At 41.7% G+C, this 25,713-nt stretch overlaps 2 protein-coding genes across 2 annotated transcripts in view; both read right to left on the bottom strand.

The window, feature by feature from the left end:
* Positions 1-3,555, bottom strand: part of LOC134454829 (T-box transcription factor TBX1) — a 13,171-nt gene extending 9,616 nt beyond the window's left edge. The window contains exon 1 of the mRNA XM_063205988.1: positions 3,492-3,555. Within this exon, the coding sequence (XP_063062058.1) occupies positions 3,492-3,555 (64 nt within the window). The remainder of the gene's footprint in view (positions 1-3,491) is intronic.
* A 1,533-nt stretch (positions 3,556-5,088) lies between these two features.
* LOC134454240 (apolipoprotein A-I-2-like) lies at positions 5,089-7,591 on the bottom strand. The gene is made up of 4 exons (XM_063205120.1): positions 7,552-7,591; positions 6,690-6,736; positions 6,421-6,565; positions 5,089-6,116 (listed from the first exon to the last, which is right to left on the bottom strand). Exons 2-4 carry the CDS (start codon positions 6,730-6,732, stop codon positions 5,537-5,539), a joined length of 768 nt encoding a protein of 255 aa, XP_063061190.1. The 5' UTR covers positions 6,733-6,736; positions 7,552-7,591; the 3' UTR covers positions 5,089-5,536.
* Positions 7,592-25,713: the final 18,122 nt, after the last annotated feature.

The raw sequence follows: 25,713 nt of genomic DNA, 5'->3' as shown, positions 1-25,713 counted from the left end.
TTTCTCGATTGCTTACACACATTTTACGGAATCAGTTCTCGAATTCTCAAAACTCTACACACAAATCTCCAAACCTCACACACAACGGGCATAACTCCTCACTACCTCTGAAAAATGCACGTCTTGTCTCAAAACAATGTACTCTCTTCTAAAAAGGTCATTTTGTTCTCAAATGACACACACAAGCAGTCATTTTAATACACTCTTATGTGAACCATTGAACACTAATATGCACAAGGTAAAACTCTATACTCAACTTGAAACACAGTAAAAAACTTATTTTCTTCAGTGTTCTACTTACTAAAGAGGGTATTTTTCTGTAGTAAAATACTGAAATATTGTTTTTAGACTCAGAGTACACAGATGTGTATATATTTTACATATTTTTCTGACATTTAAAAAATTGCACTAATTTATTGTAAAATATTGGGTAACCATATGAAAGTGATGTCTTGTATAACATATTTTTGAGTTCAAAAACTAAACATATGTGTTTTCTCCTTGCATCCACCAATTTTTCATCAATATGACATGCAATGTGTGTCCTTATGGGGTGATGATTTCAGATTGTAAACCGGTATGAAGAGAGTTTGCCCATGTGATGAGGAAGTGAACTTAGTATGGCAGTTGATTTTAGTATTTTGAATGACAGTGTGTTCAATGCGACAACCAGGGTTTTTTTTCATGAAAATTGTGTGTAATCCAGAGAATTGTGTGTAGTGGTTTGAAAAGAGTGTGTTTTAAAACTGAAATGTGAATGTAAAGAAGAAATTGTGTTTAGTGTTCAGTGACATTGGTTAGGGGAGTTGGGAAATGGGTGAGATGTTCCGAGAATTGTGTGTGAAGTACCAGAAATTGTGTGTAAGCAATCGAGAAAAACTGTAAACAATAAATAAGCAAACAGGAACTTGTATTCAGATTAACTTGCCTTCTTGGTGGTTCGTATTCAGTGCTTTACTGCATTTGTATTTGTAAAAATGTAAAAAAGAAAAAAAAAAAAAAATCGGAGGAAAACAGTTAAAGGGTGGCTAATACTAATGTCACGGGGGCTAAAGCCCCCCTAAAATAGGGGGCTACTAGATGCATTCTCGAACGCAACAAAGCTTTCCAAATATTAACATCGTCTGTGAAAAATAGAAAAATAATTAAAGAGAAAAGTGTACAGTAATTCAAGCATTATTATATTGGTTTTGACAGGTCAAAAATCCGATACCGATATTGACCGATTTTTATGTACATTTACATTTACAATACATTTTTATGTATTATCGGGCCAATAATATCGGTGGGCCGATATTATCGGACATCTCTATTTGGCAGTGATGTTAACCAATTTACATCTACACACTTTCTGATTGCTGCAAAGTAACCCTGGGGTACTTGTTGCCTTGCCTGGTTACCACAAGACCTAATCACAAGTGAGATCAGATCAAAACGCTTGTGTAGAACTAAAGGCAGTATGAGAGTTCCCAGGCTACTTGTTGCCTAGTTTGACAACCACAACCACTGCCTTTCAAAGCACATTAATCCATGCTCTCTAGCCTCTTGCTTCTCTAGCCTGTTACGAGTGCCACCGCAATCAGTCCTGGCTGGATTAGCCACTGCTAAAAAAGTGGAGCAGCATCTCCACTGAGAGCCTTGTCTTTCAGCCACTACTTAATCCCAAATCCCCCAATCCCCAATCTTCAATCCCTTAAATCCTGCAGCAGGGGTTTTGCTTTGCATATACGTAACTAAACCATCCGCTCGATAAGGTGATTAGCTCGGATCTTAACCTGTTATCTCCTAACAAAGCCTGTGCCAACACATGGACAACTTGGTTAATGTCCAGTGTCAGTGTGTAGGCCTAATAGTTGCAGCTGAGATAATACCTGAGGGTCAATTGAAAACCAATGTGAACATGCCCTGGATGAATATGGGAGGGATATTAGGAATGATCACCCTCCAGAGGTGCATCTTGTCACCATGCTAGGCAGGCAGGCGCTTGGGGCCCCTAAGCCCCTATATGATGAATAACAACTTACACTTTACTACAGTAGTGGCGATTTTGTTTCAAATGTTAATTTCTTTGAATTTTCGCTTGAGGCCCCACCGGACCATAGAATCGCCTCTGTCACCCTCAACAGTGGAGATAATATTACCACCTTTACAGGTTTTCCCTGATCGTCCTGGAATTGAATGGTCTGTCCAGGGGAAAATATGGTTCCACGCTGAATGAAGGAAGCCTAGCCTGGCTCTCGCGCAGTCCCTTCGCGCTTTGTGCATCTTCGTTAAACTTCGTGACACCTGCGTGAGAACCAGGTTAAAGGAAGCCATTGCTTACAAGGAAAATGATCAATCACTATTGAAAAAGTCCAGGTTTTTTGTCAGACAAAGGTGGCAACCCTAGCCAGAGATGAATATATAACGTGTTGCTAAACAAAATAGTCTATAAGCACTTAAGCCTTCTCCCAGTTTCAAAATGTCGTGCCAGCAGGGGCGGACTAAGATGCCCTGGGGCCCCTAGGCTACAGGTGATTGTGAGCTCCCTAGAAGGCAAATTACGTGACAAATTTGTGTTATAATTACAAGATAGGAATTAAAGATAACATGTCGACCAACTGTTGTGAACACAAAAGATACATTTTTCAATATTACATCTTGTAGTTGTCACAATTATGCAATTTTTCACTTTTGACCAATTAGGGGCCCCCTGGCAGGTGGCCCCTAGGATGCAGCCACATCTACCCTGTGCATTAATCCGGCCCTGCCTGCCAGGCCTATGGGAATCCATAGAATCCACCAGAATGTGACTCAAGTGTGATTCAGTGTTGACATTCATGATGTCACCATTGTTCAGATTGGATAGGTGTTGGTGTGTGTCTGTGTGGACCAGAGGTAAGAACGGGTAAAAAAAATCCAAGCCCGAACCGACATGGGCCCATGGGAATTGGGCCGGGCCCGGCCCGAGGCCGACTAATTATTGGATGTGTAGGCCCGAGCCCGAGGGAAGCCCGAAATTTCAAATTTTATTTATAAGGAGGGGTGATCTATGATAACAAATCAAAGCCCTTAAATTAAAGCCATTAAAGTATTTTGTTACGAAATCTAAGTTAAATAGACTGTATAAACATGCAGGCCATCTTTTATATTTCTGTGTATGCTGCACTGCAGTGCACAGAGGTTACATTAAGCGATAATCCATCATTGACGCTTTTTTTAAGAGTTGGCGGAAAATTTTAAGGGCGTCCGTCATTTTGACCGGCTGATCATTGGGCCATAAGCCACAGCAGCAGTACGACCTTAAAAATCTAGGACGAATGATAATAGAGATGATTGACTGCCACCACTTTTGCCAGGACAGCTTTTTGAATGTCTGATCAGCGACGAGGTGCCAGTCTTTTTGCTATCGTATGCAAGCAAAAGGCCACATTGACACTCAGCGAAGCCAACGCACGTTTCTGTAGCATTTTCAACAATCAATTGGAAGTTTTTCCACACCTCACTCTTACCGGTGTGGGGTTTCCTTTTCAGTTCCCCTGTCTTTAGTTTATCCTTCACTTCTTGCTGTTCCATATTATCGGGATCCTGGTCAAAATCATGCAGACTTGCGGAGGAAGATAATTAAGAGGACAGCGTTTACGACACGTGAACAAAGCATGCTCTGGCTCTGCGCTGCGGCTCCTGTTAAACAGCAATTTCAGCTCCTTCTCTGTTTTATCCAAATTATTTATTTAATAAAAAGTATTCATTGATCTAGCATCCATGCATAGTTTTAGTATATATTTTATAAGCACATACATAGCCTATTTATTTATTTAAAAAAAAAAAAAAAAAAAAAAACTGTCAACGATAGAGAAGCCGAACCCGACCCTACCCGAACGTAATGAGTGACATTTCAGGCCCGACCCGACCCGAAATTGGCTCGGGTTCGGGTTCGGGCTCGGGCCTGGGCCAAAAATCATAGGTCTAGTGTGGACCTCCAGACCTGTTGACTGACTATTTTGCCCTTGTGGCACTAAACTTTGCACATGGGTACAACGGTCACATGCCAAGTAGATATGACGTCCTAGAGCCCAAAGCCAGCTGGTAACCATGACAACAAACACCACTGATTACGCTAATCATCCAGTGTGGCTAACTGACATAACAGCTAAGGGACATGTCATAGCATTATTAGGTAGGCTAGGCCTAGATGAATGATGATAATGAACACTTACTTCTACTACTACAGCTAGGCTACAGTTGAATGCTATCGCAGGTGCAGATAAGATAAGTCCTGTTTTCTTTTTTGCATCAGAGCACATAGTGCACATCTGTCTTTAGATGATTTGCAAGCTTTGTTACGCCTGAATAGGCTAACGGTGGGGAACCTATGTCTCAAGGGCTGTTTGCGGCCCTTGAGGCCGCTTTATCCCGCCCCCAATATAGTTTTAATGTTATGCAACTTCACATGAAATATGACATATTTTGTAAAGGAATCTTAGAAAATACATTTGCAATACAATTAAGTTATATTCAGGGGACATAGAGAAGGTGGGGTCTGTTGAAGGTGGCTGCCTTCAATATAGCCCTTAAGTGCAGGGGGAAATCCTGGTTTGTGGTCATAGTATGGCCCTTGGAGGACTTTTACGGCCCTCGAATGAATTTGAAGTGGCCCCTCGAATGAAAAAGGTTCCACACCCCTGGGCTAATAAGTAAGCCTTGGTTACACAACCCCTCACATGTAACCATTTCAACATTCTGAATGAGCTAGTCACCACTAATCCTGTCCCTGTACAGGTTTTAAAACACATGTCCCATATTTGCTTGTGGAATAAATGGGATTTGCTAAATCAGTTGAATAAATCAGCTTCTTGTATTAAACGCTAATGGCTAAGATCAATAGGCCTACTGAAATATATACAAATGGCTTACAAGTTTATTAAGCTAATATTATTAACAGGGTTATCTTATTTGTTTGGGGGATTCATTTCCTTAGCATAGGTATGCATCAACTATGCATCGCTGGTTTATTACATGAGTATGGCCTTTTTTTCACCAATGGCATTTGCGCACAAACCTTTATATTTTATGACAAGGAAAGATGATGCTCTTGAAACAACAGAGTGACTAGTATGAAACAGTCTGGTTTTTATTGGACAGACAGTGTAAATACACAAGTTTTCTCTAACAAGCAGCAGCATGACAGAACAATTCAAGCATGACACAAGGTTTTAGTTTGAATGGCAACGACAACAACAACAACAAAAGTGTGTGTGTTTCATCTTCTGCGTGCTTACAGCTGTGCAATCACCCCACACGGTGTAGTATGTGTGTGTCTGTGTGTGTTAGGCCGTTTTTTTGGTTGTGTGTTAGAAGGCGAAGTGTCCAGCCATGGCATTGCATTAGCCCTTGTCACTAGAGGTCGAGGGAAAGTGCATGTATGTGATGTTGTTGTGAGTGAGCGAGCGAGCATGATGGAGGAGAAGGAACGAAGGAGGGAGAGGAACACAAGGAGTGAGGTGTCGTCTTGATGAGGTTTGGGGAGTGGGAAGAAGGAATGTGGGGAAGCTGTTTAGGCCTTGGTGAAAGCCTTGCTGACGGTCTCGTAGACGCCCATCAGCTTGGTCTTCAGCTCCTCGGCCAGGCCGTCGTTCTTGGCCATCTGCTCACGCAGCTCGGTGATGCTCTGGGTCAGCTGCTCCCTGTACTCCTCGACGTAGGGGGTGGCCATGGTCTTGACCTCCTCCAGGCGCTCGGTCAGCTTGCCACGGATGGCCTCGATGATGGGCATCAGCTTGGACTTGGTCTCCTCCACGTTGGCCTCGACGCGGGTCTTCAGCTCAGCCATGACGGGCTCCATCTTGGCCTTCAGGGCGTCCATCTCGGCGCGGTGCTTGGCGGTGTACTCGGACATGATGGGCTCCAGCTTGGCGCGGTACTCATCCATGTGCTTCTGAAGAACTGCCCTCAGCTCTTCGCGCTTGGGCTCGATGGTCTTCTTCAGCTCCTCGATGTCGGCGGTGATGGAGGCGCGCAGGCCAGCGGTGAGCTCCATGACCTGGGCGGCGACGGCGTCGGTGGTGGGGGCCATGCTGGCGGAGGCGGCTTCGATGGAGGTGACCATCTGGTCAAGGCTCTCGGAGACCTTCATCCTGGAAGAAGAGGAAGGAAGGAGAGAGATAGAGAGAGACGGTGTGGTTAGGATCAATGTTTTCAAATGCTTACTTTTGATCCATTTCATTTACAGAGTTGTATAAAGTAGCAGTAGAAGTACTCTACTTTACAGATGTAGTTACAACACTAGTAACATGTTATTAAGATAAAATCATATAATATCATACCACTAGTGTGGTATTCATATTTGACACATATTTGACACATATAAGCGTACTTCTACTCCTACTTTACACAGAACACTGCAAGTTAATGATAAATACTACTAGACATTTTACTCACTTGTAATCCTTGAATTCGGTGTCGTCGAGGTGGACCAGGGCCTTCTGTGCAGTCTCCTTCACCTGCTGAAGGTACATGAGGGCTGCGGACCTCACATGCTGGAGTGGGGATGGGGCATCGGCCTGCAGATTGCGAGCCTGGGCGCCTGGATCAAAGAAGAAAAAGAATATGGTAAGATTGACTTGTCTTCACAGAGAGATCATCTGAAATGTTGAGGATTTTCAGAATGAGAAAGCATGTGGGTCTTTTATGTGGGTTCTAGAACTTACCGGCCACCAGCAGAATAGTCAGTGCGAGTGCCACAACCTTCATGGTGCTGTAAAACAGAAGAGAAAAAAGATATTTAGATGAAGTTCACAATAATAAACTGCACATGTTTTATCCGCTGTCTTCAGCCTATCCTACACCCTGTACATGGATAACACACCAAACTGTTCTAACTTGCTATAGTGGTGAAAAACATCAAAATAAGTGATCCAACAAATGCAAAAACATCAACAAACACGTAAGAGCTTTTGTGTTTCACTTATCTCCTCAACGTATGCTAATCTCAGGAAAACCGAATAATCTGACCTGCCTTAAGGTCTTACTGAAGTTAGCCTGCAGTAGAGGTTGTGTATTCAGCATGCCTTAATCGGAAATCCCATCAGAACCAACAAGTCTTTGTTTTGAGAAGCCAGAGGTAAGAGTGCGGAGGTGTACTATAATCTTGGATTTCCGGTTGTTATTGCAAATGGATTAAATGGCATAACCTGCACATTTTCACTCATGTAAAATAGCCCTGAGCAAAACAAGCTAGCAGAAATGAGCTGATTTCACCATATACAAATGGAAAGCTGTAGCCTACATTACCAGCAAAACTGAGTACCATCAGACTAAAAACTCAGGAAGAAACATTATACGACAAGTCAACTTCATATGCATGACTGTCTCTAGACATTACTGAGGACATGCTGCAGAAGTTTGCTTTACACAAAGAAAGAAAAAGCCCATCTTTGTGAACTAAGTTTCTCAACAGATTAAGAATGCATTGAAATCAAGCCAAGGCAAAAGTTTCACAACTAAGAAACCATGCCAAACTTCTTCAACCCAAGCAGATGACCATCCCCTGTGCCCTCGTAGTCCCCTTACCTGTAGGTGATGATGGTCTTGGTGAGACTGAAGAACTAGGCAGAGGTGGTGATCTTATATAGGGCTTTGGGATGGGAGGAGGGAAAGGAGAGAGGAGGGGGGGGTCAATGGAGGGTGTGAGTTTGCCTGTGTAGCTGGTGGAGGTGAACCTCACCCCCTCCCCGCACACTTGGCCCATGGAGGGAGGAGTCGGGTACAATGGTCATTTGCTGAGTGGCTGCACTGGGATAGGAGGGAGCAAAGTCAGCGAGGGTGCTGTTCACACATACACCCACACGTCTTCTAACAGCAGCCTTGCACAAAGTTACAGAGATTACAGTGAAGAGAGGGAGAGAAAAAAAATCATATTCACTGTCCCTCTCGCACAAAATTGATAATGTGATAAATTAAGAATTATTTTCCTGTGCAGACAGCTATAACATGACATTGTGTGCCCTTTCATCACTGAACTTAAATATACGTATATACCCAGGGCTCTAAATTAACACCAGCCAACTGGCCAAATGCTGGTGAAATTTCAGTTTGGCTGGTAGAAAAAACAACTTACCAGCCACTTTAAGCCATTACAGAGTGTGTGTTTGGCCACTAAGATCTACATCTAACATCTACAAAGAATTTTGGCTGGTGAACAAAAATGTGTATTTAGAGCCCTGTATATACCATATATTGAATGTTCCTACATTATCCCATACATAATTGTGCCTTGTGCATTTGATATTACTTTGTAGTTAATGCGTATAATGTTAGGGGGTAATAAATAAAACAAGTATGCCGAATGCTAAACAGCAATGAACAATGTGTTAGTCGTATGTTGTGGCCTGTCACAACTTTGAACTAACACATTCAATAGCAAGAATTGGCTCACCTCATGGAAAACCTTAAACTTCAACTGTAAGGCTTAAAGGATTTAATAGTTACATAGACTTATTAACCTCTATTGAGGCAACGGCTAAATGTGAACAAAACAAGCCTCCACAGCTGTATCTATGTTTTTACATTTACTTTGTTTTGTAGCTTTCGAGGATGCATGTCACAAAAGTTCAAAATAATCCCACAACATGAACACAACCCTGTTCCTGGAAACATGCACGCACGCACGCACGCACGCGTGCGCACACACACACACACACACACACACACACACACACACACACACACACACACACACACACACACACACACACACACACACACACACACACACACACACACACACACACACACACACACACACACACACACACACACACACACACACACACAGGCTAGCTCAGTGTCCAGTACAAAGACTAGACTAGAACTGTTGAGATTGGTAAAAAAAATGCATTATTAAGCAAGTAAGTAAAAGTAGTAAATAGATTAAAACAGATTAAAACGGACAATGGCAGTTTACCCCGAGAACCAAGAAAAAGAGAGAAAGCTTGTATTGGGGTTGGGGGTTGAGGAGGGGGGCATTGAAAAGTGTCACCTAGCATTACAGCCAAAAGGTGACATGAAAGAAGTAGGGGACAAAGGGGGGGGGGGTGCTGGTGATTCAATCAGGACAACGATGGGACACTGTGGCCCAGACAATTTGCATATAGGGGATGGGGATCCCCCTTTTGTGATAAGGTGAGGACCCCCAGCACAATCTCACCACATGGGGCCAGGACTCTCCACTTCTCCATTTGAAATTAAAATGGAGATTGTGGTCTTTTTGTCTGACTCATCTGCCATATCTGCTTAATGCTCTGTTGCATTCAATGAAGTAATCTGTAAGGTTATCTTGTAATGCTGCACCAAATGTATTTATTTCCCAAAAGCAAAAGGTGTGCATGTCTAATTTGACCCTTACATCATTCGATGCAAATAAATACATTTTGTAAATGACATGCAAGTTGATGCAATTAGGTGCAGGGCTCTAAATTAACACCAGCCAACCCGTCAAATGCTGACGAAATTTCAGTTTGGCTGGTATTGAAAACTCAACTTTGATCACTTAGTGAGTGTGTGTTTGGCTTGTAAGATTAACAACCTCTACTAGCTTATTTGGCTGATGATGAAAACGTTGAATTTAGAGCCTTGTTTAGGTGGCTGACTCGATCACTCATGACTCTGCGTGTGTGTTCTGTGTGTGTGAGTGTTTCTGCCACTCATCTGTCTGTGATAAGGCCTCCGCGGAGAGGGCAGTGGGTCCAGGTTTGCAGCAATAAACTCAGAATGTTGTAATCTCTGTGGAACAGCTCGTTACTATAGCGAGCCATTAAAACTGATGCCAATCTGATTGCCATGCGTGTGTGTGTGTGCGTGTGAGTGTGTGTGTGCGTGTGAGTGTGTGTGTGCGCGCGCACGTGTGTGTGTGTGTTTGCGCGTGTGTGTCTGTCTGTGTGCATGTGTGTGAGTGTGTGCGTGCGCGTGCGCGTGTGCGAGTGTGTGTGTGTGTGTGTGTGTGTGTGTGTGTGTGTGTGTGTGTGTGTGTGTGTGTGTGTGTGTGTGTGTGTGTGTGTGTGTGTGTGTGTGTGTGTGTGTGTGTGTGTGTGTGTGTGTGTGGTTGTGTGTGTAGACGCACACTGAGGTAAACGGACAAAGGGTCACTGTTGAGCTGTCCACCCATTAGTGAACTTTGCTCCTTGGCATCATTTCCTTGAAGGGATATAGAATGGATACTATACAGTCAGTGATTTTTGCTTTTATGCATATACCTACTTCTCCCTCAACCGTCCTACCTCTCCTAGATGGCTAGATGGCATTGCACAATTAAAAAAATGCAATCCACCTACTAGACTACTCATCTAACTTCTAGACAGAGTGCTCTCTAAGCATTTAATTGACACTACATTTGTCTGTGTAGAAAGCGTAGGCCTACTACACACACCTCACTAGGCCACAGTGGTTCAGATGAGGTTGAGGAGTGCACAAACAAGTTACTAGGAGTTTTGCTTGTGTGCTGAAAGAATGTATTCTTCGGCTTTGAGATCCAAAGCCTATTCCAAAGAAGAGACTCTGATCCTGAAGCGCTCAAGAGAACAGTCATTGGTAAATAAAAAAAGCCTTTATTTGACCTGGGCTATCAATTTCCGCCATGTTTTCGCCCACCCAGGAGAAGGCTATTCTGGCTGAAACAACTAGGCTTATATTGTCACTGCGTGCAGTTACAAAGACGTGTACAACCAAATGCAGTCACACAAACTCAAATACGAGGAGAATTAACAGTGTTTAGGACGTTTTTGACAGGACAAAGACACTTTTAATTTCTCAATACAGAAAAAGGATGATGGCCCCAAAGAAGGGAAGCCAACAGCGAGGGGGGGCAAAGGGGTCAGTTGTCGCGGGCACATGGATGGTGGGGGACCCAGAGTTGCGTCCCCATTACATTCTATGTATTGAGTGGGGGGCCTTTCAGATTACTGTGTCCCGGGCCCCGCCAAAGCTATCAGCAGCCCTAGCCCCAGATATTGAGATAAATGATTCATAATATGTCCACGATGTGTAATACTATGACACTGCCACGGCAACAAATTGCATACCTTAGTAACAGATAACCTTTTATGGCTTCAACGTATGCAGCATGGCGATGCGTCACTCATCCTATCACCTGTGTCAGGATGTTATCCCGCTCTGTCAGGATGTTATCCAGAGACCACTATCAAGTCGAGTCAAGTCAAGTCAAGTCAGCTTGAGACCACTATCTCCTCCAGTGCAGTTATTCTGTAGGGGAGATATGGGAGAATGCCTTGTCACCTGATCCTCATGGAATCATCTAGAATTTGGCTACCCTGATCCTGCACTGTAAAAAATAAAAGTTGGTTTCAACTCACATATTCAAGGCAACTTTCTGCACTGAGTTCTTAAGTTACAAGTCTCAACTTATAACTTTAGGTTTTGGAGCACTGCTATTACTAAGTTGAGTCGATTAACTTTACAAGGTTTTGCCAACTAACAATTTGATTATTCAACGAACCTTACAAGGTTACATCAACTAAGCGATTCAAGTTAGAGGCTCTATTCAACTAATCTTACAAGGTTGTATCAAATAAGTGTTTGAAGTTATCCATTTCATATTTCCATTATCATGGGTCCCCAAGTGAATGGGACATTGGAATGGGACACTGGTTTAACCAGAGTGATCACACATGTGACAGGTGCAGGCAGTAATTGAATTGAAACATGACAGCCCTTAGTACTCAGGTGAGCAGGCAGTGAATCGTTGAAATGGGATTGACTGATTGATTGAATGATTGAATGGTCTTGGTCTCTGAGAGGTTGTGAACTGTTTCATGAAAATGTCCTGAATTGTTTCATGGATGCAGAAAATATTGCAGATCAAACCATACAGTATGCTCATTACCTGTTTTACCACATTTTACCTTTGCCTTATTGCCTGTTTTACCACAGTTTCATAATGACATTGTAGCCTGTCACATCAAAGGAAAATGCTCTATGTTTACACTCTAAAATAAAGCTCCCCTGCGAAACTCCCCAGGTAGCCCTGTTGCAGCCAACACTTAGTTGGCAAAACCTTGTAAAGTTAGTTCATTCAACTTTGTAATATCAGTACTCCAAAACCTCAAGTTGAAAGCTGAAACTTATAACTTAAAAACTCTGTGCAGAAGGTTGCCTTGAAAATTTGAGTTGAAGCCACTTTCATTTCTTGCTGTAGATTACTTGACCTTATCCATTCTAGGCATCCACTGCAATTTGTATACAATTTCATTACTTGACTTTATCCATTCTAGGCATCCACTTTCTATACCATATCAACTCAACATCTCATTTAAGATCAGCTTTTCATCAAAAACATACAAAAGTGAGTTGAAATAACTCAACTTGAGAAAGTAGAAGTTTGGCATTGGCAATGTCATGGTTGGGGGACTCAAACATTCCAGTAAGTTAAACAATGTCAAGTTGTAGTTTTTACAGTGTGATTAACTTATCTCAAGTGCTGTTTTTTATCTCTTTTTTATAGCTCTGACTAAATCCTACAGTGCCCTGAGTTTGAAGAGAAGGAAAGAGCAAAGCTAACGCACTCGTGTGCCCTCTTTTTGAGGGGAGACAGGGACATACAAGTAAGAGAGAGAGAGAGAGTGTGTGTGTGTGTGTGTGTGTGTGTGTGTGTGTGTGTGTGTGTGTGTGTGTGTGTGTGTGTGTGTGTGTGTGTGTGTGTGTGTGTGTGTGTGTGTGTGTGTGTGTGTGTGTGTGTGTGTGTGTGTGTGTGTGTGTGTGTGTGTGTGTGTGTGTCTGTGTGTGTGTGTGTGTGTGTAGTAAGGCCAAAGATGGGTTGGACTGTTGCCCAGGGCCAGTTGTAGTTCGCTTGGTGCAAGCAAACCCACAAACCACTTTCAGTTCAAACCATACATCTGTTAATGTATGTATGCTAAGTGTTTGACTTTTTGAATATGGCTATGCTATGTTAATTGGTGGTGTGTTTTGTTTCTAGAGGTGTGTAAGTACTGATATGTACTTACAACATTCAATGAGCGTACATATTTAAGACACCAGTTATTCCACTGTACCTAACGAGGTACACACACAGCAAGAATACGTAATAGGGCTGTAACGACACACTCAACTCACGATTCGGTTCGTATCACGATTTTTGACCTACGGTTCAACACGCCCCACGATTTCTGAATTGTATCTCATTTGAAGTACTATCACATCAAATCATATGGTTGTTTTCTAGACTGAGGGATAACAAAACTTTGAAAGGGCGTATCACGATACTGCCTCCTTATATCACGATACAGTATCATACTGCCTCCTTATATCACGATACAGTACCGTGACTCTGAGTATCTTGATTTCTAGGTTCGATCCAATATTGTTACAGCCCTAGAACGTACACTTTTACTTCGACCCTTTTTAAGTTTTTTAACCTCTGGTTTATTTTTGGCCTTGTTTTTTTTCTCGTGACTTTTCACTCGGCAGTACTCTTGTGTAACCCTGACCTCAGTGGGAGCTCATCTAATCTTTTAAGCATTCTGCGATTCTCTGTCACATTCATTTCCCCTCCTCCCACTGTGGTGCACGGAAATACACCAAATTTTTAATTGAGTTTGTTTCGTGTCACATTAGACATGACCCCGGAAAACTATTCCACTTATGCACGCCAGCTATTTGGACGTCATAGCCAAGTTATTCGTTCATGGTAATTATAGCACATTAATCTATAGGTAAAAACTACTACTAATCAGTATTTTCTACATTCAGTTTCTTAATTCTTATTTCCTCCACATATTTGTTATGTTTTCTCTGAGTGTTGCAATGCAGGCAGACTAACCAACCAGACAAAGAGACATTGCACTGCAAAGCACGAGTGTCATACAAGGACAAACACACACACACACACACACACACACACACACACACACACACACACACACACACACACACACACACACACACACACACACACACACACACACACACACACACACACACACACACACACACACACACACACACACACATTTAATTATTATTTTAGAGACATAGAATAGATTTGGAATAGAGCTTGGCATATAATAGGGATGTGAAGTGAAGTGATACAGTACATGATTTTGCTAGCCTGTAAAAGGAAATTGTAACTGTGATTTTGAGGTCATGGAGGGTATAGAACATGACAGCAAGCTTTTAGACTTTAGACTTCCATCTAGACCTTAGATAGTAACACAAAGACAGTAAGCCGTTGCGTTATCTGCCTGAAATGGGTATCAGCAGTGCTTGGTGTGAATGAAGCAGGGAGATTCTGTGAATCTCTCTCCCAACTCTGCCTAGGTCCTTCAGGCCCTATCTGGTGAAAAAACAGGCCTAGCCCAACATACACCTCAACTGTGTGAATGTGTTGCCACTTCATTTTGCCTTTCATGCAAATTCGCCTCCTGCCGTGCTGTTGTTAGCCCCCCGCTGCTAACAGCTCACTATCCCCCCACCCCTTCTAGGAAAGAACGGCTTCCTCCTTTGTCGAGCCATTTCTCTTTCCCCTGTGAAGTGACTCGTTGTCTAGGTGCCGTCAACCTCCCCTCCCCCCCTCACCCCCACCCCCACCCCCACCATCGCCACCCAAGTCCCCTCTCACACACACACACACACACACACACACACACACACACACACACACACACACCGCACACACGCACGCACGCACGCACGCACGCACGCACACGCACACACACGTACACGTACACACGCACACGTGCACACGCACACACACACACACACACACACACGCACGCACGCACGCACGCACACGCACACACACACACACGCACTCAAACACACGTACACACGTACACACGTACACACACACACACACACACACACACACACACACACACACACACACACACACACACACACACACACACACACACACACACACACACACACACACACACACACACACACACACACACACACAGGCACACAGGCACCCCATGCAGCGCTCCTAATGCAGCTGCTCTGTGCTTTGATGTGTGATGAGCTGCTGGCTTTAACATGGGCTTGGACCGGTGCCCGCTGAAAGGAGAAACTTGAGGTCAATGCTCTGTTTGAGCATACAGTATGTCCGGTGGATTTCGTAGCATTTTAGTCTTGTTGAGTGTGCACTCGGAATTTGCTTGTTTAGAATTTCCAGTTTCTTGAATTAAAGTCAGTGAAGAGTTCATTCATGCCTTCTATTATTCCAATGCAGTCGTGTAGCTGCAATGATGTTCGTTATTAGTTATTGGCCTACTATGCCTGGACAAATGGGGCAGAATATTTTACCTTTGGTTCTGATTCTAAACAGAGGTACACATGCATGCCCATATTTCTGGGTGTTGCATTGGCACTTCACAGGTATTTATTGCACTGTATTTCATGTTCACATTGTTCTATGTCTTTGCTGTAAAATGCAGTGTCTTGCACCTTTATTTTAATTAAAACAAATAAATAGTAAATGCATCTAAAGAGGAACACGTTTACTGTAACAACAAGAAATATGGCAAGAATTAGGAACAAATACTGTCCTTTTGTCGCCTATCCATGTTGTTGGAACAACAGCTAATTACCTACCTTTCAATTACTTTATTGGCTTCGAAAGTCACTCATATCAAAGCTACAACCCTCCTAAATGAAATTTCATGTACAAAATAAAGTTGTTGCATCCAAGAAAGATTTATCACTCAATGAATGCACAAAGGGCAAATTTTGGCAAGACAGATCTTTTGTTGCCTGCAAAATAATGTAAAAAATAAGCAGATAATCACTTCAAAAACACAAATACCCCGATCAGGTGTCATACTTCAATTGCTGAATCACTTTCACCTACTCATTAACCCTATCCAGACCGGGGGGGGGGGGGCTAAAAGTGCCCGCACCAACTTTGATGTCGTATAACTCCTGAATGACTAAAGCTATGACTACGAAACTTTGTGACTTTTCCTAAAATTAAGTTGGCTACAGTGTGAAAGATTAGGTTTATAATTTTTGCTGTTGCCAAGGCAACGGTTTTCTGACAGGTACGCCTGACCAAAAATCACTGATCTAAGTCTCATCATCATCACTTTTCATATTTTTTTAATTTTCATCAGCATCAGACACCCTTGTGAACATTTGAAGTGGTCTGAAGCAAATAATAACCAAAATTGATGTGCATTTCCCAAGTTAGATGGAAAATACATGAAGGTGACATTTTGGGCAATAAAAACAGGAAATGACGTCATAATGATGTCATAATATCCAATAATGACACCAAACTGATGTCATTCATAGATCTTTGGCTGAAGATCACCCCCTCCAAGTTTGGTGGTCATACGCCATTCGGTTCCTAAGTTATGAGGGGGGGGTCAAAAGAGCCCCCCCCCCGGTCCCAGGAATGCCAAAAAAGCCCGGTCTGGATAGGGTTAAATCAGAATTGGCCATAGGTGTGTGTTTGGGGTCATTGTAAAGTTGGAAACCAACACAATGAAAAAACAATGAAATGAGTAATGATAATATTCACATCACGTTTATTTTTGTACATAAACCTTACTTGGGAGGGTTGTAGCTTCCAAATGGCTGACTTCTGAAGCCAATTGATCAATCGAAAGTCATGTTTTTTAGCTGTCGTTCCAACAACATGGATAGGCGGCAAAACTTTTTGCAAGGGCTGTAGATCTTGTACAGAGAATTGCATGAGTTGGGAACTCCACAGTAAGCAGCACTTTCCTACTTGGGTCCAACTTTTCACAAATGTTCAGGGCCCACCTCTGATAAAATAAAAAAATAAAAAAATAAATCCAAATAAATAGTCCTCAGCATCACACTCAAGCACATATTATTTGGTGTTTAGAAGATGCTTTCAAGGCCCTCTTGGAATACCTTCAGGGCCCACCAATGGGCCCCCGGCCCTCTGTGAATCACTGGCATAGAGCATTGCACATCAGTAAGTAGCCTAATCAACAATATACAATGTGGTGCCGAACAGTGAGACATGATCAACAATGTACAGTATGTGTTGCACAGCAGTTAGACGTGATAGATTGTTCCAGAGCACAGGGTGTGAAAGCAATGAGGTGCAATATAACATTGGACAGTCAGCACTATGGGTATTGGAACCGGACTGCTGTTTCGTTTTTACTACACACGTTTCTGTACATGATGTGAATGGCAACATAACCCTACTTGACTTCAACTCAGGGACCTGTCATTTGCAAACTTTGCCCTGGATGACACAACTATACGTCCACCACTTGCATGAAAGTCTCCACGCGACTTGAGGCCACGACCAGCTGGCATCCCTATTGACTAAATGGCAGACCTTTGAACAGCCATCACTAACTCTAAAACGTAAGCAATCAGAGGTCATTAAACAGACTGTAATTACGATGGCAGTGGCATTTTATCAATACCAGGGTGATGTTTTTAATCTCGATCTTTCTCCAAACGTTCAAAGGGCCATTTTGTCCTGACATCCTCATCATTTCCAATACTCCAAAAACCAGTACACATCATCTGCGAGAGACATGGCTGCTTATTCTCGGAACTATTTATAGGTTAGTGGAGCTTTTTGCATGTTGTTTGTCGGTCAGTTTTTAATAATGACACAAAGACCATATGTGTTGGAGAAAGCTCAGACAAAAGGATGTCCTAATTTAATGAAGTATATGAAGTGTGGACGGTCGGTTGAAAAGAATAGCATCATGGCTTTTCACAGCAACATTACAATGAATGGAGGAAAATGCAGAGAGTTTTTTCCAAGAGATTTTTCCTGAACTTGAATTACCTCATCTAGGAGTACCAAAATGACCTTAGCGATAGTTGCTTAGAGACAGGTTGTGAGGTTGGTGCAAAGCTTGGAAGACAACAAATTGTAGCTTATCAGCCAATAGCCATTCCCAGAGATCCTTCAAGCTGGGTACTTTATGTTACAGTGCTGTTTTTTTAGTTCAGTAATTTACTGTAGTTGCAAGAATCAAGGTGTAATAAAGGATAATATTCTGTTGTGATAAGTAGGCCTATTTAAATGTAACAATTTTTTTTGTTTTCATCAAGCAGCTTCAGAAAAATCCTAGAGCCTCGTCAGAATTCTCTTCTCCTATTTTCAACTCTTTCTTTTTTCCAAGAAGGCTTAATATATGATATGACAATAAAGCTCTTTTATCAAATGAAGGAGACAACTGTGTCAACATTAACTTTTGTCACGGTTATCAGAGGAATTGAATTAACCCTGTCTCTGAGTACAATCAATGTGCACCAACATCAATGTTTAGAAAACTTTGAACTCTTTCAACTCACTGTTACCCTACCGCTTTAAATGGTGAACTTTCCCTTACATTTAAACCGTGCTTACTGAGTGTCGTCACTAGCAGCTGAACAGAACTATCAGATGTGACATGTCTCTTTCAACAAACCACAAAGCATAAAATAGATCAAATTCATTGAATAACCTAACTCATTTCTATTTACTTATACTTTGTATGTGGGTCATTCTACGTTTCCAGTGCGCTTTTGGCAAATGCAAAATGTCAATTATCAGTATTTTTTTTTTCAAATAAATGACCTAGATGTTTACATAGTGTATATATTTAAGTTTCCAAACAAACAAATTGCCAAGCTTAATCTTAAATCATTTGATAAATACTGTAATGAAATGGCTTGATTATTTTGTCAACAGTGTTATGGACAAATACTATGTCATTTCAAACATATATGAAAATACTACAGAGTTGAAACAACATACGTTTGAAAGTGCTTATGTCCCTTAAAGGGACACTGTATGAGATTTTTAGTTGTTTATTTCCAGAATTCATGCTGCCCATTCACTAATTTCAGCACATTACCTTTTTCATGAATACTTATCACCACCATCAAATTCTAAGTAGCTTATTCATTAGGACTGGAAAAAATTGCACTTTTCATACATGAAAAGGGGGATCTTCTCCATGGTCTGCCATTTTGAATTACCAAAAATTGCCATTTTTAGCTGCAAAAATTACTCAACTTGGACCATAATAGAAAATATTTGTTAATTACTTAGTAAACTTTCATGTAAAGATCAAATTTAGCAATAAGCAGCCCAGTTTCAATGAGCAGCATAGTTGCAGTACCTTTTCTGACCATTTCCTGCACAGTGTCCCTTTAACAATAATGTTGTCATTATTCTGTGCAACTGATATAGAAAATGTGATTGTTGAGCTTCATAAGTAAGATTTTATGATTCACTGTGATACAGACTGACACATTTTTCATTATAAATCCCTGTAACGTCTGATTTGAATTTAGTCATCCTCCTTACACAAGACTTCCCTCTCCAGAGATAATCCCTAGCGTCTGTTCATAGGATTTTTCCAACACATAAGGGATCAATAGCACAAAAACACTTTCAAAACAGTCAACTGTGTTACTCAACTGTGTTACGGTCAACAGTGCAGGGGAACAAGTCGGCACTTTTTTAGGAGAAAAAACAGAGCAGACAAACCCATCTCCCTAGAACACAAATTATTTTTGTTTGTTCATCTGTCAATATGGAGATAAATTGGTAAAAACATACTCCTCCTCAACTGTCATAGCTGATGCGTAACACCATTGACGGTAACACGGCTTGACATTTCAGCCATTTTTATGGTGTTGTGCTAACTGAGGACCTCAGAAGTTCCACCACAACACCTTAATCAAGTCATGTATTTGTATGCTTTATCTGTGTTTTTCTACATGTGATTTCTAATTCAGATTGTTATGAATATGTTGATGACACAGTTGACAGGCAATTTTCCCGCTATGAGAAAATGAAAAAGAATGGATTAAATTATGGAAGCTCAAAACTTACCAAAAAGTCTTCCCATATCCTGCCATCATGTGATGTTATTCGTATGGCCCAAGACCAAACCATTACTGATTTATGGAGGGGGTTTCAGACCGTGACACGGTTTACACAGTTTTCGTGGACTCACACAAAATGGCAAATTTCATGTATAATGGAAAGCACAGAGGTCTTTCTGACAGTTTTGTCATATCCTCCTGACTACCAGGGGAAAAAAAGTTTAAAAATCTTTGGGGTTTTTTACTCCCCCAATTGTTTGAAGGCAAAAAATGAGATTGACAACATTTTTTTCGAATTTTTATTTTTTATTTTAAAGATTTAATGTGTCCACTACAGTGGACATTGGAAGGCCGTACATTGAAAATGTACCTTAATTGCTATCAATCAATCTGGATGAAAAAGCATAACAATCAGTTTAATTATTAGTAAATTTGAGCATTTATGAGTTAACAATGAGTGTTTTATTGGTTTGAGGTGGAAACTGGATGTGTCTGTGACCATTATCATTCATGCAGGTCATCTCAAGTCAAAGCAATTTTGTTTTAAGCAACTGGACTTGCAGTTGAAGCTTGAATGACATGTGATCCGTCAACTGAGAACTTTCACCAGAGTTGACTAATTTTATAGTTCTGATGTGTGAAATATGGGTTATTATCTCTGGAACAAACATGTGTTCATGTCTATAGGATTAATTTAGTCTTAATTTAATTTTTGGTTGAAATATTGTCCTGCAAAGTTCAGACACACATCAGAGTCATGCTCCACAGGGGATGACAACTGAATCAATAGGGAACATTCTGCTTGTTCTGATTCTATTTGTCTTGCTTGAAATGAATCCTAAGAGGTCTCTGAGTCTTCAGCATCTTCCTCAAACATCACATCTAGGATTATTTATCAATAATGTTCTATAAAGTGTCTCTCCTTCTGATTCTGATACTGACTTTCTGACTGGAAAAATACTAACAAAATGGAAGATGTCACTACCAATGTCCATTTTAGAGGACATTTCTTTAACGCCTAAATATGGGAATTAAATAATGTTACATTAATTTAGAAAAGGTTTAATTGTACTCTGAAGAGATTGAAATAACATATAAAGATGATGTTTTAAGACAATAATTGCCCACTTTAAAGTATTATGCATTTACTTTCCCTTTAACCAAAAGCGGCCTATTTTTAATGGACACCATTTTCCTTGCAAAGAAATAGAAAGTTCCCAAAACCCCACCCCTACACACATGGTATCATTGGAAAGCTCTGAATGTCCTCTTTAAAGACCATTGGGAGTTAGCACAGTAGTGTGTATGGGGTGGGAGATATCGCAGTTTACAAATGTCCTCTAGAGAGGACAAAAATGAACTGCTGGTAGTCAGGAGGATATTGTGATGATTACTGTGAATCAACATTTGCAATCGTCTTGGGCAAAACAAGTTGCTAATATGCTAATATGAAGACTGAATCTGACATTTGGAAAACAGGACGGCATGAAAATGCCCAAAACCAGTAGGCCTATTAAATATTCATTTTTGCTGAGGGAAATAATGCCATGTCTACACTTTCTGTATTATATGAAAGATAAATGTGTGCTAATGTCCAAAACATCATTGGATGCAGTTAATAGTTAGTGGAATTGGCAAATAAAATCCACGGACTTAAAAGCGCAGCCGAATTGTAGAATGACCCATGTACACACCACTTATTATCAATGGCGCAGTAATAACAAATAACTTTTACTCTTTTTTATTACTTATTTTGGGTTTAAATTCCTTTATTCGGAAACTACCCCAGGTCGGACTCGAACCCAGGTCCCCCCATACTGTATGTTATGGCGCCTTAGCTCACTAAGCCAATTGTACCCCCTGAGTTTTGCAGATTTAGCAAAATCTGCAAAAATGTTGATGTTCTAATATAGAGCAGCTCTTCCCAGGCCCAGTGATGACCTGCACCTCACACAAACTCAAAACAACTGCAAGGGGTGAAAACAGCCATCTTACTTACAGCATATGGTATACATTGAGGGAGAGACACCACTGGATATAATGTTTGTAGATCACACACTGATTTGAACTTTGAATGTTTTGAAGTTTCAATGTTAATGACAGGTTTTTTTGTTCTGCATTTCAAGGAAAACATTTGTGTTTTCACGCTTAACCTTCTGCTGTGCTTCATCCTCGCCGGGCCTTGTTTGCATCAAGGCCTGAGTGTCACTATACTCCTACAGATAAAAAATGTTTTAAACAACTCCCTCCCTTTTGGTTTCTCCTGGCTGTTCATCTTACTGACTTTAATCCACAAAATCTTAGGGTTTGGCGAGAGAAACATTTGAACACATCAATACAACTGACAAGCAGCACTTTGGACAGCTGTCGGTGAATCATATATTTGCAGTCCATGCTGCTGTTTTTTTCTGTCTCTGAATAATCTAGCCAAATAGTTGTTTAGTGGAATGATTAAATGACTGACTAATACTACTCTCAGCTTCATGTGCTGGGTTGCATCGTGCCTGCAAGGTTTGCAGGGATGTGGACATCACGGCATTAGTGTTTTGATTGGCATGATTGGAAGTTAGGTCAAAGGTACGAGCATAAAACATGCATAGCAGCTAGCATGCATAGCACCTTGCTAAATCATCTACCTGCAAACTCTGCATTTTCTGAGGATCCATATACGTACGTATGTATTCAACTGTCAGCCAATCTTTGTCATCAATCAGTGCACTTCTGACATATCCACATATCCAATATAACTGCTCCTTGCACAACCACCTACTCAAGTAGGCCTACATTTCCAATGCAGCTCTTAGTTAAGTTAAAACTAGGTGAAAGAAAAACATTTCTGAATACAGAGAAATACAGCGGCCCCACCTGATTTATGCAGCTTATTATCAATACCCTAAGGACGGATATCAGGCAGGCTCTACCTCAGCAAGTCTAAATTTAGGCTTTTTAAGGTGCAGAAGTATCAAATTGTAACATTGACTTCTCTGGTGTATGATAATGCATCAATGTATTTGTGTAGAGAAAGGGTAGGCCTATGTGTTAGTTTCAGATTTCAGAAAGATGTCATAAGGATGTACAGTATACACCAAAGGCTCCACGAAGAAAAATAAAGTCGGGTGCATTACTCTCAAAGCTCAATGTTTTTTGAATACACCCTCTATGCTTGCAGGCCATCCTTTGTGCTGGAAGTGAGTTGGGTAGGCCTAATTAGCTTAGCTGGTGCTTAAGGCCAAGGTGATCCATGGAATAACAAAATTGCATATTAAAGACAAATAAAACGTACTAAATTAACTTTACAAAATAAAACTGTGGCATTAGATCCCAAATCTGTGTGATTAGACCCTTTTGCATAAGCTGGTTTAGCCATTTGTTGCATTGGAATAAAAGTCAATACTTCACTGAAGTGCCAAGACTCTGCAACTGCAAGCAAGAGTGTTCTCGTTTCTAAGTATTTTATCAATAGAAAATGATTTGCTAGTTTCCCCCAGTGTATGCTGCAGATACGAAATCTCAGTTTGTTTGATGCAAATGCAAGCAGAGTGCTCCCTTTCGCATGTTATCGTTCTCCCCTAGTCCCCTCTTGATGTGCTCATTAAACCCTGGTCTACATGCGGGCTTTGTTTCTTGACATTCTCGAGTGTTCTTTTCTATATTTTACCCTCAGAAAAATGACTGTCTATTTGCCAGAGCCCACTCATACACAGTCAATTTTGTGGTGGCTCAAATTTAACACTAATCTAACTTGGTCCTAATCTCTGTGTGGTTAATTAACCCTACAAACCCTACTTTACGGTGTATTTAGGCCTACTTGCTTGATGTGTTAAATAACTTGCTATTGGCCTCAGACCATTCAGTGTGACAGCGTTTAACCCCTTAGCGCAGAGCCTCTGTTATTACCTTAATGTATTGTCACCAAAATGGTAAGGACCAAGTTACCTAAGGCTCTGTGCAATGTCATTGCAATGTTGTGATGATGTAGTTGAGTGTTATCAGCAAAGAGTGAATAGGCCCGTCGACGGGCCCATCTGCAGAAAGAGGTTATGCCGCAGATACAATATGAAATCTGTTGCTCGTGGCCCTGCCGTGGCCAACTGGTAGGGCACTCGCCTGTCATGCGGCTGACCCGGGTTAAATTCCCGGCACGGGTCCTTTGCCGACCCCTCCCCGTCTCTCTCCCAATTTGCTTCCTGTCCACCTCTCACACTGTCCTATCAAATAATGTCTAAAAAGACTAACAAAAGAGAAATCTGTTGCTCGCATGGTACACTAAAATCATTTTTTTCCCCATTCCACTCGGAATCTCTTTCTTGCATGATTGTGCTTAATGACTTGGTTACTCGCCCCAGTCCACTTTGACAGCATATATAAGCACTAGATATAAAATGTCCTTTCATCGCTTGATGTGCTACTCAGTAAACCCCGGCCTTTGCGGCCTGTCCCCCCCATGCTGGGTTTGTTTCTTGACATTCTTGACTTCCTGCCGGGCCCGCTAATGGCTGGCCACTCACCAGCTGCCTTCGCCTCTTACATAACAACAGCACTGGGCCACAATAGGCCCGCATCAGGGCTTATTAGGTGGTGTGTGTGTGTGTGTGTGTGTGTGTGTGTGTGTGTGTGTGTGTGTGTGTGTGTGTGTGAGAGAGAGAGAGAGAGAGAGCGAGAAAGAGACTGAGAGATGGAGAGAGAGCAGAGAGAGAGAGAGTTTGTGTGTTAGTGTGTCCATTTGTGTTCACGTGTGCATGTGTGTCTGTGATAATGTGTATGTACGTTTGTGTCTTGTATCTGTGGTTGTGTGCGTGCTTGTCTGTGGTTGTATGATTGTGTTTCTTTGCGCGCGCGTGTGTGTGTGTGTGTGTGTGTGTGTGTGTGTGTGTGTGTGTGTGTGTGTGTGTCTTGCATATGTGGTTGTGTGCGTGTGTGTGGTTGTATGATTGTGTTTCTTGTGTGTGTGTGTGTGTGTGTGTGTGTGTGTGTGTGTGTGTGTGTGTGTGTGTGTGTGTGTGTGTGTGTGTGTGTGTGTGTGTGAGACAGGGGAGGCGGGGGGTGTCATAATTGCTTGCTAGTGGCCCTGTTGAAAGCGTGGGTAATGGCTGCTTTTGTCTCAGCCCCGTCCCCCCTCATGCAGCCTGATGGCCCCACAGTGGCATCTCCATGCCAATTCCCCATCACACGTCTCACATCCTCCCTAAAGCACCCGGCTATTGTGGAGATTAGCACATCGTCAGCCACAATGGCCCTTCCTGACTGGCCTTCCTAGCTGCCTGCTAAAGCTTCTGCAAGGACGCTTACAAATCTGTGCAAATATGCTGAAAGAATGATGGTATGGTGCTTATCAGGGACGACATCTACATGTTTTGCCGTCATCAAATAGGCCATGCAATAATAACAATAGATTTTGGCTAGATCTCAAATGGCACACTTGTGCACTTCAGGCACTATGTTTCAGTGCGTAACTAATACGGGATACGCACTGAAACATGGACACTGAAGTGCACAAGTGCACCATTTGAGATTCAGCTTTTGTCTCTCATTAATCATCAAGGCCAACCCACCTTGTACTTGCAAAATATTGTGCCAGTTTAGTGTACAGTATATTGCATGTTGTGTATATGCAAAGGGTAGGCCAAGTCGTATTTAATGTTTGCCAAATAAAGTGCTAAAAATTGCAAGCCACTTCATTCCCCAAAAACTTAAGCAACATTCATACTGTATTTTATCAGATGACTGATGTCAAATGCTATACTGGAGCATGCACAAAAAGGCAACTCCAACAATTTGCAAACTGATTCACAATAAAGACTGCAGAAATTAAAATATATTTGAGTTGGAGGACTGGAAGCTGATGAAGTGTTTAGCAAAATAGGCCTATGTTGCCCAGCTCAGCATGCAGTGATGAATATC

The sequence above is a fragment of the Engraulis encrasicolus genome, chromosome 8 (assembly GCF_034702125.1).
Source record: "Engraulis encrasicolus isolate BLACKSEA-1 chromosome 8, IST_EnEncr_1.0, whole genome shotgun sequence".
Lineage (NCBI taxonomy): Eukaryota > Metazoa > Chordata > Actinopteri > Clupeiformes > Engraulidae > Engraulis > Engraulis encrasicolus.
This window is presented reverse-complemented; position numbering and strand designations above follow the sequence as displayed.